We start from the raw sequence: 19,743 nt of genomic DNA on the forward strand, positions 1-19,743 counted from the left end.
ATCAGCTCAAAACGAGTTTGCATTGTGTTTGCATATTGTTTTAACTACAGGTACAGGTGAATGATAATGGTGTTGATTTCCAAGCATTGTTTACTATAACGCTACAGTGAGTGACAGACATTTCGCTTAAATTACGGACAAATAGGCTACTGTCAATAGGCCTAAGATATATAAAGCCTTTCTCCTTAAAAACAAAAACAAAACAAGGCCAACATATATTTAAATGAATCACAGAAAATCAATTTCTGTTAATTTAATTCAAGTGTGGATTCAAGTGGCCGGGCTCATAACTGTGTGATGTGACGTATAATCTCAGTCCATCTCTGACCAACCAGCAGGAGCCACTGATTTCACACACACACACGCACGCACACAAACACACACACACACACACACACACACACACACACTCACACACACCACTTCATTATTTTGACACAAGGTCTGCCTCACTTGCTTTTTTTAGGTGATTGTTTAGAAGGCCTGAAAAAATACCTCATCAAATCGTCCCCACACATGAATTGATAGACTATTAGGCCTACGGTAGATTTTGCAGCAGTGTGATTCTTTCATGTACATAGGCTACTCAATTATAAATTAGGTAGCCTACTTTCCATATATGTTTGGCCTTGAAAATAACACGGGTAGGCCTAATGTAAATGTTTATTGAGCTCAGTTCCTATACGATATATAAATTGTGTGCGTGTGTAGGCTCTAAGCGCACCCAGCTGCCGGGCGGTTCCATTGCGCTGGAGCATATTTCAAACATGCCTGAATAAAGGGCCCATTTTCTTCCAAACGTTCCAAGGCAATGCAACTCGACGTTGCCTCATGCGCTCCCCAAATAATCTCCTGCAGTCAGATTGAATGCTCTTTGTGGGTGGGACTCTCTCATTTCGGGGAGGTTTAATGCAGAAGATGGGTGGGTCCCATCCCTTGGTTCTGCTGTGAGCGCTTCCATTCGGTCACACCGGGCATATCTCCACCAGCGGAATCTGAAAGCATTAGGCGCTGTCAGTGCTGCGAGGAAAAGAGAGTCTGTTTATCTGGAGAACAAATTCATGGAAATCTGTTTTTTATTCTTGCAATGGCAAGTGTTTGGCTACGGATAGAAATCTAAACATTCTTGTTGAAGATTGAGAAAGCTCGTGTATACAGGATTTAATACTTATTTTTAATACGACATCATTCTTTTCAAGGTGGAATGAATTTGGACAGAATCGCAGAGACCGTGATATCCCCACCGACGCGCGACATGGCCTCTACGTTTCACTTGCCGAGAACTGCAAACAACACTCGAGAAACGTTGGAGAACTCAAGCAGCGAGTCATCAGATACTGAAATAGCAGGTACATTAACGGTGTAATAACATTGCATTACCTACTCTCATTATTACTAAGTAGGCTATACAACAGGCATTTTTGTGTTAAACATTATAGGCTAAAAAGGTACTTATGTGTGTAATGTATTCGATATTAAGAGAAACTAAAATATGTAGCTTACAAAATTGCCCAATGCTGCCCAATGCATTGAGTAATACCACATATATTCGAAACACAAAGCACCTTCTGTTGAATTAAATAAATAACATGCAATTGTCGTGTTTTATTAGGCCTACTTTGATAACAATAAGCTTACGGTTTGATCAAATATAATATTTTCTGCATATTTAAACCAATGACATGCAAGAGTTATAATAATTGTTTGAAGTTATAATATGTGCTACTGCAGAATGGTCGGTATTTTCTATTACAGTCCTCCTCATCAGTTGTAAGCTATCAATATATAGACCTAATACTAAAGAGATAATAAGACGTAAGCCTAAGAAGAATAGGGCTAGCCAATACATTCAGCAGCTACAATACGGCTAGTTTGTTTTAAACTGATCTTTCTTAAAATATATATCGCCCTTCTTACATCTAGCTATTTTCAAGGTATGAAATAAAGGCTATCTTGTAAAGACACGCATGGACAAGATAATGGACTCTAGATAAGACTGGACAAACGTTGCAACAAAGGGAATGTTCTTGGTTTATGCAGGTTTATGCCGATTCATTTCTAATAGAGCGTCTAAAATAATCAATATTGAACCCGGAGCAAATCTGTTAATGTTTGACGCTATGCATGGAACGTGATAGCCTACTTGTGGTCTTTGTAGGCCTTATAGACTTTTGAAAATTGTCATTTACTTTAGTGATTTATGGACACTTCAAACAATGTTAGGATTACCCAACAATGTTAGGATCACCCTGCCAGGTGATTTTCTGCTGCAGAAGTAAACCATTTGTTAAAAATTGTACATGCGTTTCGTACATACTGTTTCTAGAATCATGAGCTGAGATTGTACAGAAAACATTTGGGTGAGTGGCACGCCTCTATGTAAAATCAAAATAGTCTGACTCAGTATAAGCTACAGTACAATAACCAGAATTTATATGTTTGTTTTTCACAGAAAAGGAGAGGAGCGTAGAACACAGAAGTGACGATGGAAACGCAGATGATCCCAAAAAGAAGAAAGCGAGGCGGCAGAGGACTCATTTCACCAGCCAGCAGCTGCAAGAGCTCGAGGCCACCTTTCAGCGGAACCGCTACCCGGACATGAGCACGAGAGATGAGATAGCTGTGTGGACCAACCTCACCGAGGCCAGAGTCAGGGTAAGGACCTGGAGATGCATTTTGGCCCGTGCTGAAAACGTGCATAGCGGTCTTGCAAGAGGTCGTGCAAACGCTTCACGGTTATTGATAATAAAACTATTGATAATAATGATTGTATGATAATTAGACCAGTAGGGCGCTAGGTTAGGCCTACATTTTGATGAATTCAAAGGGAAACCGTAACGATGTGAATTAATGAAAGTAAAAACCTTTCCGTTTTTAACCTGTTCTGGGTTTATTGCTTGACTTCAAGCCAACACCACTTGGATGATGTCATTGCAATAATTACCAATGATTACATTTTAGTCATTTAGCAGACGCGCTTATCCAGAGCGACTTACAGTTAGTGAGTGCATACATTTTCATACTGGCCCCCCGTGGGAAACGAACCCACAACCCTGGCGTTGCAAGCGCCATGCTCTACCAACTGAGCTACAGGGGACTACATTACATACGTTATGAGGTATGTCTGACGCCATAATTTTCCTCCATCTTTATGGGGGTGATGGATTACACAAATGTATCGACTTTTGATGACATTGCATCTACAATGTTTTTTAGTGTATACTTACAGTATCTGTGCCAATCAATTTAGAATATTTATTTCGGTAACAGTTCATTTTACATAGGTCTTGTTATTGCTATAATGTGTATTGTTCACTACACACTCCACTGTAACGTGTTACTCTAGAAACGTTTTACAGCAAACCATTTTAGTGCAGTGCAATGAGTAATTACCATATTACCATGCATACACATGTTCTTGCGAGTAATTGCACATTAGGCCTATTGGAAACCCTTTTTGCAAAATTCAACCCAAACCCCCTAAACAAATCGGGTGTTTTAATAACAATATAGGCAAGAAACAAGACAAGCTTGAGTTTTTTTGTGTCCTAGGCCTACAATTAACGTATGTCCCATGTGTAAACGTACCAATACTTTGAAGCCTACATATCAAAACAACAATGCACTTTAGTCAGTTGGCAAGAAGTCGACAATAAGCCCAATAAGCGCCTAATATTATTTTAATTTCGTTTTTCAATGGCTAATAGATTACGATTATCCATACATCTATAGAATAGTTTCAAACATTATGAAGAGGATCACAAACTCTTATTGACGCCCAAGCAGTAGCACATCATAACATTGACCTTATATTAGCCAGAAGGGAATTACGTACACTTAAAATAGACGCACAAGAGTAACACCTATTTTTCTGGAACATTTTGTTCAGTGGTCTTGCAAGGGGTCGTGCAAACGCTTCACGGTTATTGATAATAAAACTATTGATAATAATGATTGTATGATAATTCGACCAGTAGCCTGCTAGGTTAGGCCTACATTTTGATGAATTTGATTGTCCATACTGCCTATGCAGACGTGAGAGCGGGGAGATATAGGCCCACAGCTAAAACACAATGACGAGGAGGCTTTTCTAGCTAAATATAACCCACCACTGCGCTCTAAGCTTATGGTGTCACATCGTTCATGTCTTTGTGGACAATTTATCACTAGCCTACAACCGTGTGCCACGGAAGACTATACATAGCCCCACTTCAAATTATATTGCCTAATACTCCTGATTTGTTTCCATAATAAAGTAAAAACGAATTGTTCTTATAATAAAAACATTAGAGAGCCAATTTTGTCAAGTTGTGGCAAAAATATATTCTAGGTTTTTTCATCATTCATAGGCCTAATTAGGCCTAGCCTAGGCTATATATTTTCTATTGGACTATTATGGATTGTATTATAAATGTTACATAATAATATAATAACACAACTATTGTTATTATTATTATTATTATTATTATTAAATTAAATTATTTTTTAGATCGCATTTTTAATAAACGTTTTTCTTTTGTCTTTGATCTTTAGGTGTGGTTCAAAAATCGCAGGGCCAAATGGAGGAAGCGTGAACGCAACCAGCAAATGGACCTGTGTAAGAACAGCTACCTTCCCCAGTTCAGTGGACTCATGCAGCCCTACGACGACATGTATCCTGCCTACACGTACAACAACTGGACGAACAAAGGACTGACCCCGGCTAATCTGTCCACAAAGAACTTCACTTTTTTCAACTCAATGAGCCCACTCACATCCCAGTCAATGTTCTCAGCTCCTAACTCCATCTCCTCTATGACTATGGCCGGAGGTATGGGGGGCCACTCGGCTGTACCGGGGATGCCAACTGCGGGCCTGAACAACATCAGCAATTTTAACGGAATCGGCACCTCTACAATCAACTCAGTCATGTCCTCGTCGTCCTGTCCGTATGGGCCTCCCGGTTCCCCTTACAGCGTATACAGAGACACATGTAACTCTAGCCTTGCGACCCTGAGACTGAAATCGAAACAGCACCCAACCTTTGGATACAGCGGGTTGCAAAGTCCCGGGTCTAGCCTTAATGCCTGTCAATACAACAGTTGACGCATCAGCCGTGATGAAAATAATCTGCGGACAGCCTAGCCTACCTGCGAATGGGGCGAAAGACAACTAAACTGGATTAGTTGCAATCATTTATTTTTCCAATGGATTATGCGGGTTGTAGCCTGTGTGTTTACCAATGAACTTGTATGCTACAACAATTTATATGACCATGTTTTTTGGATTTAAAAGTGATGATGAAGACGTGTTACATTGCAACATTGTACATTAGCCTACATAATAAACAAACAAAGGAACTCCTATGCATGTTCACTTACTTCCTTTGAGGGCTCAAACCCATTTGAACATGGCTTGTATTGGTCTAGGCCAGCGTTTCCCAAACTCGGTCCTGGGGACACCAAGGGGTGCACGTTTTTTTGTTTTTTGTCCTAGCACTACACAGCTGATTCAAATAATAATGATTTGTTGATTATTTGAATCAGCTGTGTAGTGCTAGGGCAAAAAACTAAACCCCCTTGGGGTCCTGAGGACCGAGTTTGGTAAACGCTGGCCTAGGCCTATACTCTTGGTCTTGGATTAGAAACAAACAAGTGTAACAAATAGGTCTAGGCCTATCCGGACTCTGTAGAAGAACAATTCTATTGTACATAGCTTAGACTTTTATGTTGCTCATGTGCTTTACCGTTTATGCAGGTGGTGCCACTGGCACACTTAATTATGTCCTGTTTCTGTAGTGTGTCTTTACTTTTATATGCTTTGTCTGGAATATTTTCGATTTATTTGTTTGCTAAAATATAAATTCTGCATGCTTAACTTGGGTGCAAAGTGTTTTGTACAAGTTGATAATAATGTAAGATAAAGCAAAGTCCATTAGGCCTATACTGTATTCAAAAGGTGATTGAAAAGTAACTTCATGTGTTTATGGTAATATGTTTGAATAAACTACAGCAGATAGAAGTTCATTTCAGATATAAATAAAGGGAAAAGGTATACGTGACAAAAAAATAATATGTTCCAAGTTTACGGAATAAAAGACAGGAGTGTGAAGTAAATATCCTATATCTATAGCCTACAATTAATTATTTCAGTGTTGACAACTCAAACCAATCTTCACCTGCACACAGTTAAAACCGCCTAGAGCAGGGGTCCCAAACTGTTTTGGCCTGCGACCCCATTTTGATATCAAAACATTTTCACGACCTGACCATGTAAAAAAAAGTGATTTAATCAACGGCAAATGATAGACTAACTTTTCTAATTGGGGCTATGAAAGTCTATTACACACCAGTCTGACAGTACCTTTGATAGTATTTCATTCTGAAGGAGTATGATGGTTTGAAGTGACTGAAATCAGAATCAGAACGGTATTGGCAATCATTTTGTATGATCTTCTGTGTAGAAAATAACATCCCAGTTACAGTTTACAGTTTACAGCGTCATTTAGCAGACGCTCTTATCCAGAGCGACTTCCAATTAGTGACTGCATACATTTTTCATACTGGCATCCCCACTGGGCACAGACATCAGTTCAACGTCCAGTTTTTGATTTACATTTGGTTGAGTTGTTAACTAACGTGAATTCAACGGGGCGGCAGGTAGCTTAGTGGGTAAGAGCGTTGTGCCAATAACCGAAAGGTCGCTGGTTCTAATCCCCGAGCCGACTAGGTGAAAAATCTGTCGATGTGCCCTTAAGCAAGGCACTTAACCCTAATTGCTCCTGTAAGTCGCTCTGGATAAGAGCGTCTGCTAAATGACATAAATGTGAATCAACCAAACATTTCACCGTGTAATTGGATTTAGGTTAAAGGTGGGTGAAAAAAATACGAATTTCCCTTAGTTGTTTATTTTTTTCAAATCCAATCAGTTTTCCCACGTTGATTCAACATCATTACATTGATTTTTTTTGGTTGAAATGACGTGGAAATAATGTTGATTCAACCAGGTTTTGCACAGTGGGTCATCTTTAACCAGGTTTCCATGCAACCTTTTTATGCAAGTAAAGTAGGCTACATGTCAGATAAAAATGTCACAGCAAATTTGTCGGTAAACTTTCCAAATGTTGACAAAACTAAATAGGCCTACCTAAACAAGGTGGGATCTTTTTCTGTAGGTAAAATTAGTTATGTGAGAAATGGCGGTGGAAAGCCTTTATGCGCTAATATTGATATAATAACCATCATATCAAAGTAAACTTGGAGTCAGGCTTTATGTGGTTCTCCCACTACGACTCGGGAAAGCATACAGTTTATTAGGCTACAGATTAAGTAAATTATGATAAACTTCAGACGGTGGTGAAAGTGCACGGTGATGAGCTTGATGCACTTTTCCAATAAATAGTGAGGGTTTTATTCTGGTGACATGATGGTAGATGCTTGGTTACGTGTTTGACGAATAATATTAATCTCACTCTTTTGTCCATAATAATCTCATCATGTAGTAGGCTATATCTGCGCAATTTATATGCGAGCGGGCACATTCGCTATATAACCATTTTTCTTTTATTTATAAAACCATCAGTAGAGTTGAAAATGCAATGGAAACCCATTTAAATTGTATTTTTTATTCGGTTCATGGGAATTTAACCGCAAATGTTATTTTTATGTGCGCCACGTCATCACACACAGCATTTTATCCACAACAAGTCGATTTGATAGAAACACGCATATTGTTTTTATATTTAAAAAAAACCTGTATCACCAAATATGTATATTTTCATTTACAATTGTATTTATCCATGAAATAAATAATAACAGCACATCCAATAATGTTATTGTAGACTAGGCTACTCCCATATCATATAAACAGAGTAAATCATAGAAGGTGACTTTAACGTTAGGCTATCAACACAGTAAAATAATAACCGTTATCGACACCAGGCGAAATAGTAAATATTTTAAAACAAACCAAATAGCCAATGCGTATCGCAGAGTAAATGTTTCCAAATAATATCACAATTATATACTAGCCCTACTTACGATTCCTCCACAATGAATTCCATCCAGTTCATCATAATAAGAAAACTGTCTGGACCAGATTATCTGTTTCATCCTCACTGCTCTTCAAAATCGCGTCCAACCCTTGTTTCGTGGTGAACGATTTAGTTGCCATATTTCTTCATGCACAAAACAAACAATTAAACAATATTTATGCCTCACGGACTTGTTGACGACCCCGTTGGCGTCACCGAGCTTCATCGCTCAGGGAGGCTTCGGTCAGATAAGCTGTGCTTTGGTATACAAATGAGCAGTGTCGACTTTAGCATGTAAATCTTGGTGGGGCAAACCCCACATCTTTTGGGGGGATGCATGCCAGCAAAGCCACTGCACAGCACAGCACAACACAACACAACACTAAACAATACATTAATTACACTATAACGGTGACAAACGGTGCCCACAAACTGTTAGGTCCTACATAAAGCTGTCCCAACAGCTGAGTCCCAACAGCAGTCCCAACACCTTACCACTGCTATCAGCGGAGTCTTGTCTGGCAGCGAAACAGTTCATTCAGCCACATTTACTGCCTTTTAAATAAAACATAGCTGATATGGCTGACTTGCTTAAACACGTGGTTTATACTAACAATTGAGATGTACAAACTATAGCTTAAGGGGACGACTAGCAGATAAGAGGCAATCCGTAATTTCAACGAGCGAGCTAGGACAGAATTCTGTCATCAAACTTTGTCATCAAAGTCTGGCATTCTCTGGATTTATGGTGCTTTCAAGACAACTGGGAACTTGAAAAAAATAAAGGTAGACTCATGATGAAGTCAGTGATCTTCAGGTCGGAGCTCTAGAAAGAGGCCCGAGTTGTCGAATTGCAATTCCGAGTTGGATGACGTTCCAAACATATTTTCCCAGTTGGAGCTCGTTTTTTCCAAGTTCCCAGTTGTCTTGAACTCACTGAAGTCTGAGATTTCCCAGTTCTGAGTTAGCAGTTATTTTGAGCATGGCAGAAGTCATGCTGGATTGACAGCATGGCCAATGTTGAATGTTTATCATTTTAAGCATGGAAAAGAGACCCTTAAACCCAGAATTGGACCCCACACCCTCTCCACTGAATAGCAGGCTAGTGATTGCTTTGCAATGCTTGCAGTTAGCCACTGATTCCTTCCAAACCACTCATTCTTGAATTTGCGATTTCCAACTTGTTGTGTAATGTCTATTTCCAATGGCCGATGAGCACCGATATGTTTTTCTATAATTTCTCTTCATTATTTATTTTCATATGACATGGATTGAAAATGATTTGCCAGTAGATCGTCGACTTGATTCATGTTGATGACTGATAGCTTCCTAGCTAAGATTTTGAAAGTTTGATGTTGACATGATCAGTCCAATCAAAGCTACTGTAGATATAATGTGATTTGACATCATTTTATCTGTGGCCAATGACCTTGAGCCTTCTTGGATGGCACTTCTAATGTAACTCTATGGCAGCACCCAAGGGGCTTGAATTGTCGAGCTCTACCCTTAGATTTTGCAGTGATGTAGTGTCCCCATGATTGACAGAACACTGAGCCAACCACGGCGCAACAGGAGAACATTACTAACCCCTACAATCCGTATTTTCCGCTGGCTGCCCCACCACCACCACAGAAAGCACTGAGCTACGCTGAAACACCTGCATTTTGGAGCTGCCTTACTCAAGAAAGCAAAAAAGAGACCATGTTTGTATGCAGCTTTATTAACTAAGGATTGGACCCTTTTTTTTCATATTTCGCCTATGAATGACATACCCAAAACTAACTGCCTGTAGCTCAGGACCTGAAGCACGGATATGCATATTGTTGATACCATTTGAAAGGAAACACTTAGAAGTTTGTGGGAAGTGAACTTAATGGAGGAGAATATAACACATTAGATCTGGTAAAAGATAATACAAACAAAAAAACATGATTTTTCAAAAAAAAAAATTATTCCATCATATTTGAAATGCAAGAGAAAGGCCACAATATAATATTGCAGGCGCAATTTAGAATCTGGCCACTAGATGGCAGCAGTGTGTGTAAAACGTTTCAGATTTATCCAGTGAAGCATTGCAATACTGGACTATTTTGTATCCAGTCTGCCCAAATATGCCAAATTGGTCAATTTATACATTTTCAAGTACATAACTATAGAGAACATACAAGAATGATATGGTAATACAAAATGTAAGTTTACACACTCCCAGGAATGTCATGCATGATGGATCATTAACTTATACAATAACTTTCACACATCTAGATGGCCGGGTGGGGTGGGTGTGGAGCCAGAGACAGTAGGGGTTCAAACTGTAGAACCCAGTTCCTACATATGAATATAAAAATGGATTTTATCAAACAAAACTGTGCTACATTTTATCTCTGGGACCCTTTGGATGACAAATCAGAGCAAGATTACTGAATGTAAGTACATTATTTACCTTCAGAGGTGAATGTATCAAACAAGTTGCCGTGATAAGTTTTTTGTTGTTGTGCACTCTCCTCAAACAGTAGCATGGTATTTTTTCACTGTAATTGCTACTGTAAATTGGACAGTGCAGTTAGATTAACAAGAATTTAAGCTTTCTGCCCATTTAAGACATGTCTATGACCTGGAAAGTTTGCTGTTACTTACAACAGTCATGCTAATCACATTAGCGTACGTTAGCTCACCAATCCCGTAGAGGTTAACTCAATGTTTTTTTGTATTTTTTACATTGTTTGCAAAATGATATGTGACACGTATTAATGCCAAAATAACACGCAAAACAGGCAACAACAAAAAACCTGCCCTGAATGAGGGGTCACCACTGCAAATGAGAAACATGGGATTGATGCCGCATTCAAAAGAACTGGAAACCTGCAACTCGGAAATCTCTGACTTCCGACTTCAGTGTGTTCAAGACAACTGGGAACTCAGGAAAAACTAGCTTCGACCGGGAAAATCGTTTTTAAAGGTAATCCAACTCGGATTTCCAAATCAGAAACTGGGGCATCTTTCTAGAACTCAGACTTTCCGACCTTATTTTACCCTTATTTTACCAGGTAAGTTGACTGAGAACACATTTTCATTTACAGCAATGACCTGGGGAATAGTTACAGGGAAGAGGATGAATGAGCCAATTGAAAACTAATTTGACCTAGTTTTTTCCCAGAGTTCCCCTCAAAGCACCATATCTTCCCGTTGGCTGTGTGACGTCCTATGACAATGGGGAAAGGGAAAACCTAGTCAGTTGCAAAACTGAATACATTCAACCGAAATGTGTCTTCCGCATTTAACCCAACCCCTCTGAATCAGAGAGGTTACTGGCCCAACGCTCTTAACCGCTAGATTACCTGCCGGTGACAACAAAGTCTGTGATTGGGTAAGAAAGTTTAGGTCTGTATACATCGAAATAAGCTTAATGGTGCTTTCAAGACAACTGGAAAAGACACTGAAAAAATGAGGTCAAATCATTACGTCAGTGATCTTCAGGTCGGAAAGTTGGAGCTCCAGAAAGATGCCGGAGTTCCTGAATTGGTATTCCGAGTTGGATTACTTTTCAAAAGGTTTTTCCCAGTCGGAGCTCGTTTTTTTCCTGAGTTCCCAGTTGTCTTGAACGCACTGAAGTCGGAAGTTGGAGTTTTCCGAGTTCTACGTTTCCAGTTGTTTTGAATGCGGCATTACTACCATCCCATGATGTGTCCAGGGAAATCCAGATTAGCTGTAAATTTGCTGTAGCCTTACATAGGCTGTGATACCCGGAACTAGACAAGCGTTATATACTGTGTTATTTAGAGGAATGATTTGATTAATAGAAATATCAACTATGCACTTTTGACGCATAATCTACTTTACAGTTAATGTCCAAATTGTGCCAGTCCATGGGCATTCCTAGGATCATTGTCTGCGCTTTTCGTTAGACTGGACATTTCACGTCACAGATCTTGTTCTGTTGACAACGCACTGTGGTTTGATGTGAGCTGAAAGGCAGAGGAGAAGCAGGCTACTGCAAGAGCATTTAGACTAGGCTACTCCCAGTGGTGTAAAGTACTTAAGTAAAAAAACTTTAAAGTACTACTTAAGTAGTTTTTTGGGGGTATCTATACTTTACTTTGCTATTTATATTTTTAACTACTTTTACTTTTACTTCACTACATTCCTTCAGAAAATATTGTACTTTTTACTCCATACATTTTCCTTGACACCCAAAAGTACTCATTACATTTTGAATGCTTAGCAGGACAAGAGAATGGTCCAATTCACGCACCTATCAACAAAACAATCCTGGCCATCCCTACTGCCTTTGATCTGGCGGACTCACTAAGCACACATGCTTCATTTGTAAATTATGTCTGAATGTTGGAGTGTGCCTCTGGCTATCCGTAAATATAAAAACACAAGAAAATGGTGCCATCTGGTTTGCTTAATATAAGGAATTTGAAGTTATTTATATTTTTACTTTGACTTTTGATACTTAAGTATATTTTAAACCAAATACTTTTAGACTTTTACTCAAGTAGAATTTTACTGGGTGACTTTTACTTTTATTTGAGTTATTTTCTATTCAGGTATCTTTATTTTTACTCAAGTATGACAATTGGGTACTTTTTCCACCACTGGCTACTCCATTCAGTAATACTCACTATGATGAAAAGCTGAGAGTTGGCTACTGGTAAGGGACTTGGCATTTCTCCCTGTCCAGCTTGGTTTCTTGACAACTTATTTTTAAGCCTATGCTATTCCTTTTTTTGTATTTTAACTGTGGAGTAAATACTGCAGCAGAGACTTATGATTCTTTCAATACAACTGGGAACTCTGAAATACGAGGTCAAGTCATGACATCAGTGATCTTCAGGTTGAAAAGTCGGAGCTCTAGAAAGATGCCCGAGCTTCTGACTTGGAATTCCAAGTTGGATGACTGTTCAAAATTATTTTTCCCAGTCGGAGCTTGTTTTATCCCAAGTTCCCAGTTGTCTTGAACGTACTGAAGTCGGAGATTTCCGAGTTCCCGAGTTCCCAGTTGTTTTGAATGCCGCAATACTCATATGGGTAGGCCTACGAGCTGGACTAGTGATATGAACTGTTGAGAATTTGGCCTCACAATATCCAACACACCTTAAAGGCCCAGTGCAATCAAAAACTTGATTTCATATACACTAAAAGGGCATTATCATCATTTTCACAGTATTATTCCAAAGTCAGAGTGTGTAAATTGCCCTTTTAGTGAGCTGTTTAAAAAGACCGCCTGAAATTTCAGCCTGTTTTGGTGGGAGGGAGATTGGGCCTGCCTTGCGACATCACCAGGCGGTATAAGTTAATAGACCAATAACAAAGAGAGTTTCAAACCTCTCTGTCAATAACAGTTACACTGAACAAAAATATGAATGCAACATCCAACAATTTCAAAGATTTGACTGAGTTACAGTTCATATAAGGAAATCAGTCAATTGAAATAAATTAATTAGGCCCTAATCTATCATTTCACATGACTGGGAATACAGATATGCATCTGTTGGTCACAGATACCTTTTTTTAAAAGGTAGGGGCGTAGATCAGAAAACCATCCAGTATCTGGTGTGACTACAATTTGCCTCATGCAGCGCGACACATCTCCTTTGCATAGAGTTGATCAGGCTGTTGATTGTGGCCTGTGGAATGTTGTCCCACTCCTCTTCAATGGCTGTGCGAAGTTGCTGGATATTGGAGGGAACTGGAACACGCTGTTGTACACATCGATCCAGAGCATCCCAAACATGCTCAATGGGTGACATATCTGGTGGGTATGCAAGCCATGGAAGAACTGAAACAATTTCAGCTTCCAGGAATTGTGTACAGATATTTGTGACGTGGGCCGTGCATTATCATGCTGAAACATGAGGTGATGGTGGCGGATGAATGGCAAGACAATGGGCCTCAGGATCTCTTCTCGGTATCTCTGTGCATTCAAATTGCCATTGATAAAATGCAATTGTGTTCATTGTCCGTAGCTTATGCCTGCCCATACCATAACCCCACCGCCACCATGGGGCACTCTGTTCACAACGTTGACATCAGCAAAACGCTTGCCCACACGACGCCATCCACGTGGTCTGCGGTTGTGAGGCAGGTTGGATGTACTGCCAAATTCACTAAAACAATGTTGGAGGTGGCTTATGGTAGAGAAATGAACATGAAATTCTCTGGCAACAGCTCTGGTGGACATTCCTGCAGTCAGCATGCCAATTGCACGCTCCCTCAAAACTTGAGACATCTGTGGCATTGTGTTGTGTGACAAAACTGCCCATTTCGCAGTGGCCTTTTATTGTCCCCAACACAAGGTGCACCGGTGTAATGATCATGCTGTTTAATCAGCTTCTCGATATGCCACACCTGTCAGGTGGATAGATTATCTTGGCAAAGTAGAAATGCTCACTAACAGGGATGTAAACAAATTTGTGCACAGAATTTGAGAGAAATAAGCTTTTTGTGCATATGGAACATTTCTGGGGTATATTATTTCAGCTCATGAAACATGGGACCAACACTTTACATGTTGTGTTTATATTTTTGTTCAGTGTACATAAATATCTGTTAATGTTCATTATCTGCTACCTGGACTTTAGCAGAACTGCGGAAAAGCAGTGCCTGACAGCTAGCTAGCTACCAGTGTCGCCCCCGCCTCTTCTTGCTCTTCTGTGGTTGGCATTGAACGTTATGGTGCATTACCGTACTGGACTGCCCCCGCCTCCCGCCTGTGTACTGGAGTCCTAGCTTAAAAAATGGACCAATAGAAGTATAAAGAGGGGTTCCTGCAGATGCAGGAATGACCACATGCAGGAAGGCCGGAATTGCGGGCTGCAATTACACCCCTCTCGTGCAGGGCAGAGTTGTTGACAAATATCCAACACATGGGTCTAGCATCCAGATCCGAGCTGTAAATACAATCAAGAAGGTCAAATGGCAGAGTTGTTAGTTTGACACTGTTGATCAGTAGGGCTGTGGCGGTCATTACTTTTTTTCAGACTGTAACTGTCATGCAAATGACTGCTGGACTCACGTAATGTAACGTTAATTAACATAAACACGTTTAGCATCTCCTCACATACAAGCCACTGATGCGTGCCTTTGGAACATATACGTTTTACAAAAGTCTAATAAATCCATTTAATATACACCATCACAATAAATCCATTATTTATTTTAGGCAGGTCTAAAGAAACATTATGATATGAAGAAAATGTATTTCAGAAGAACAGAATAGCATATTCTGAGTCCGCCTACTGTATGTTATCTGGCTATGCGCCATGCCAATGGAAGCCTAGGCTTTAGGCTAGTTCATTTAGCAGACAAGTTATGCTGATACATTTCTGTGCCATTATTTTATATTAGATGATTTTATGGTAAAAATAATATAATTTAACTTAATAATAAAATAGAAAGGATATTTTTCCCATTCCTGAGCGAGTGCGAATATGAGCTATGTTGAGTGTAAAAGTGATCATTTGAAACAGGTCTAGATTTATAATTATTTGGCAACTTTAGTTGTGAATGATACAAACCTTAGAATGTCTTAGAAATCAAAACAAATATGGGCTTTATATTCTTTCCCGGAACTTCGTTGTGGGAGCAGTTACGTGGAGGATTGAGGAGGAGGTTATGGCGGCCCTTCGGACGCAGCCCGGTCCCGGTAACGGTCCACCCGGTCGGTTGTTTGTGCCAGAGTCGGTCCGTTCTGCTGTCCTCCAATGGTCCCACGCCAGCAAGATGGCTTGTCACCCTGGTGTGGCTCGGACGATGGCGTTACTACGCAGACGATTTTGGTGGCCTGCCATGGGAGAAGATACCCGGAGGTTTGTTGCTGCCTGTCCAGTTTGTGCGCAGAATAAGAGTGCCAATCGGCCCAGCTCTGGACGTCTTCACCCCCTACCTATTCCCTGGCGACCATGGTCGTATCTGGCCCTGGACTTTGTCACTGGGTTGCCCTCTTCTGAGAGGAACACGGTCATTCTGACTATTGTGGACAGATTCAGCAAGTTCGCCCACTTTATGCCCATCTCCAAGCTTCCCTCTGCCTCTGAGACGTCCGAGATCCTGGTTAGGGAGGTTTTCAGGGTCCACGGGTTGCCCAGTGACATAGTTTCCGACCGTGGTCCTCAGTTTACCTCTGCTGTCTGGAAATCCTTCTGTTTGGCCATTGGAGCTACAGTCAGTCTCACATCTGGATTTCAACCCCAATCTAATGGTCAGATGGAGAGAGCCAACCAGAAGATGGAATCCACGCTGCACTGCCTTGTCTCCTCCAACCCCACCTCTTGGGTCTCTCAGTTGCCATGGGTCGAGTATGCCCACAATACTCTCCCTACATCTGCCACTGGGATGTCTCCCTTCCAGTGCCTGTATGGCTACCAACCTCCCTTGCTTCCTTCTCAGGAGAAGGATCTCTCGGTTCCCTCTGTCCAGGCCCACATTCGTTGTTGCCACCGGACCTGGCATCGCGCCAGAAAGGCCCTCCTTAGAGTTTCTGACCGGTATCAGCTCCAGGTGAATCGTCGCCGTATTCCAGCCCCCGCTTATGCCGTCGGAGATAAGGTCTGGTTGGCTACACGGGATCTTCCTCTGCGGACTGAGTCGAAGAAACTGTCACTGAAGTTCATTGGTCCGTTTGTGGTGGAGAGAGTGATTCATCCTGTTGTGGTTCGACTAAAGTTGCCTAGAACGATCAGAGTCCATCCCACCTTTCATGTCTCCTGCCTCAAGCCTGTTCTCCTCAGTCCTCTGTTGCCCCCTCCGCCTCCTCCGCCTCCTCCTCCTCCTCCTCGGATGATCGGAGATGGTCCTGTCTACACGGTGCGCCGCATCATGAATTCCAGACGGCGGGGTCAGGGTTTCCAGTATCTCGTGGACTAGGAGGGGTATGGTCCTGAGGAGAGGAGTTGGATTCCTCGGCATCAGATCCTTGATGCTGACCTCCTTCATGACTTCTACCGCCTCCATCATGGCGCTCCGGGTAGTCCGCCCGGTGGCGTTCGTCGGAGGGGGGGTACTGTCATGAATCCCGCTCCTGAGTCTGTTTCTGCCTGTGTTGCCTGTTTTCTGTTCTGGAGTCTGTTTCCTGAGGTTCCTGAACGCATCCTGTCTGGTTGCCAGGCGACGAAGCTAGGCGGGAGATCTCTCTATTACCCGCACCTGCATCTCATCAGCTATCTGCACACCTGGTCCTGATCATCACCTCTCCACTTCATAAGCTCTGACCTGACATCCATTCCCTGCCGGATCGTTAGCCATGAACAGTATGTTGTGTCAGCGTATCAGCCTCAAGTTTACTAGAGTTAGTTTTGTTGTTCTGTACTTTTTGCTTGCCGTGTACTCACCTCCGTTTACTCTGTCTACAGTCATTCTCCCGGAACATTCACCCCACCCCTGCCTGGTCGTCAGTGGCTTCTGTGACACCATTGGATCTGCCTATTCACTCCCACCAACTCACCTCCGCTGCCCGCTCCGTCTCCTGGATTATTCTGCTCCCACATTTGAGTATAAAATAAATAAATACTCACCTTCGTTCTACTCACCTTGTCCTGGTCTGCTTCTGGGTTCTGCTTTAGAGAATCGTGACAAAATCTTGTGGCCTTTCTCTTGCATTTCAAAGCTGATGGAACAAAAACCAGATCTAATGTGTTATATTCTCCTACATGAATTTAACATTTCCACAAACTTCAAAGTGTTTCCTTTCAAATGGTATCAAGAATATGCATATACTTGCTTCAGGTCCTGAGCTACAGGCAGTTAGATTTGGGTATGTCATTTTAGGCGAAAATTGAAAAAAGGGTCCGATCCTTAAGAAGTTAAGTGCCTTCACCTGCTGTCCTTTCAAATTGAAATCCAAATGTTTCAGTTAGGTTCCTGCAAGAACCCCCACCAACTAAGGAGGTTCCTCGATTAACCCCTCCTCCTATGGGGTTATTGGAAGAACCTTTTGGGGACCAATTTCAGTGCCAAGAACCCTAAGGTTCTTCTAAGAACTTAGAAGAACCCTTGTTGAACCCCACATTTGTAGTGTAGAAAGCTGGGATCATTCTCTTTTTAGTTGCAACCATCATATTCTGTAGCTAATGGTAATGTGTCAGCTTATTAATTATGAAAATAACAAAAATGCCCTACTACTAGCCCATTCAAAATCACATCTAACTTTACTCTGTAAGCCGCCCTGCACAATCAATGAACCAACATCAATGCCTAGGCCTATACGTTCTCTCCCAGACTCATGTACAGTATATCAAGTTTGGAGCATAGCATAAGGTAACCAAACCGTCCAGTATGCATAATAATACAGTCCACACTCAAAGGTGATTACTAGAGTTTGTTTAATTTTGGCGTAGCCTATAGGCTAGACCAATTATGTACCAAAGACATTTTAAATATTTATATATATAAATATTTATATATTTTTTCTGCCTTGATTAATATACGGTCGCCTATTAGGCTATGTATTGTATAATGGCACAATCATTATTTTATTTCCGGCTTTTTTTCGGGCTTGAACTGCAGAAGTTCTAATATGCGTATGGCTGTTCTACATGCAACATCTTAAATACTTTGAATTAATCACCTTAGAAAGCGCTGTCCATTTAGTTGTGTTTGGCTTTGAAACAAGATCCACAACGACCATGTTTTCAAATCAGTTTCAACCTGTTGTTTTCTCCAAATTGATCGATCACAGTGACGTCAAACAATGTAGCCTAATGGTGAGTTTTAAAAGCATGATACTGTTTTGATGATGTGTTTCATGAGATTTTCGATTGCATTTGTGTAAGGGTATTATCTGAGTACATCAGTACAAATCATACAAGGGAACTGGGGGCGGAAGGTAGCCTAGCGGTTAAGAGTAGTGGGTCAGTAACCAAAAGATTGCTGGTTTGAATCCCCTAGCCGACTAATTAAATAATCCCATGAGCAAGGCACTTAATCCTAGTTGATGTGAATAAGAGTGTCTACTAAAACATACGCAGGGTTTTGAGGTTCTCACAGTATTTGAGTTTATTGACCCTTCGGTTTTTCATGAGCCCCTTTTGTTTTTGGAATGAATAGAAAGCTTAGAGTTGGTAAGAACAATGTATTCACAATACTGTGGGTCCCTTTTACACAAAATAAGTCCCTTTTCAAAATTCTAAATGACAACCAAATGTATACAATAACTACCTCACATCCAAATATGAATGAACCTTGACTCTGTTGCCTACTTTAAGTAACACATAAAATAGACACCAAGACAATAATATTCAAGCAAAATCCTGTACACACTGAGTGTATTAGGCTACTTAATTTATGGAAGCGGTTCTGTAAACCTTTAAAAAAAGTACAATAATTTATAATTTAAAAAAAGGTAACTTTGCTTTAGCAACAAGCAGGCTTCACTGTCTGTATTTCTTTTACAGACTAAATGTATAAAATATAACTTTGTATGAAAGTAAAAATCCCCTCTTAAAGACCTTAATCCACATAAACAAACATTTATAAGTAATCACAAAACACTCCTACTTTGTTGTTAGACAGTCCAGACTTATCATAGCAAAAAGCTTGTGAACACCAAAACATAAACTGTCACCGCAAGCCATCTTTATCACTTTATGGCTATTAATAATATATGTCTTTTCATCAGAATATTCTTCTATTTGTAGTGACTAATATCCCTTAGAATCTTTAACTAGTAGCGTTCCTAGGATGTGCTTCTGTCACGATCGTTGTAAGAGGCAGACAAAGGCGCAGCGTGATAG

The 19,743-nt window shown here is 40.7% G+C and overlaps 1 protein-coding gene across 1 annotated transcript; it reads left to right on the top strand.

Annotated features, from left to right (window-relative positions):
- Positions 1–1,204: 1,204 nt before the first annotated feature.
- On the top strand, positions 1,205–5,085 carry pitx1 (paired-like homeodomain 1; the record flags this gene model as incomplete). The annotated part of the gene is made up of 3 exons (XM_084170572.1): positions 1,205–1,349; positions 2,453–2,655; positions 4,534–5,085. 3 exons carry the CDS (start codon positions 1,205–1,207, stop codon positions 5,083–5,085), a joined length of 900 nt encoding a protein of 299 aa, XP_084026698.1.
- Between the last annotated feature and the right edge of the window lie 14,658 nt (positions 5,086–19,743).

The sequence above is a fragment of the Coregonus lavaretus genome (genome assembly GCF_964263955.1).
Source record: "Coregonus lavaretus genome assembly, chromosome: 10".
Taxonomy (NCBI): domain Eukaryota; kingdom Metazoa; phylum Chordata; class Actinopteri; order Salmoniformes; family Salmonidae; genus Coregonus; species Coregonus lavaretus.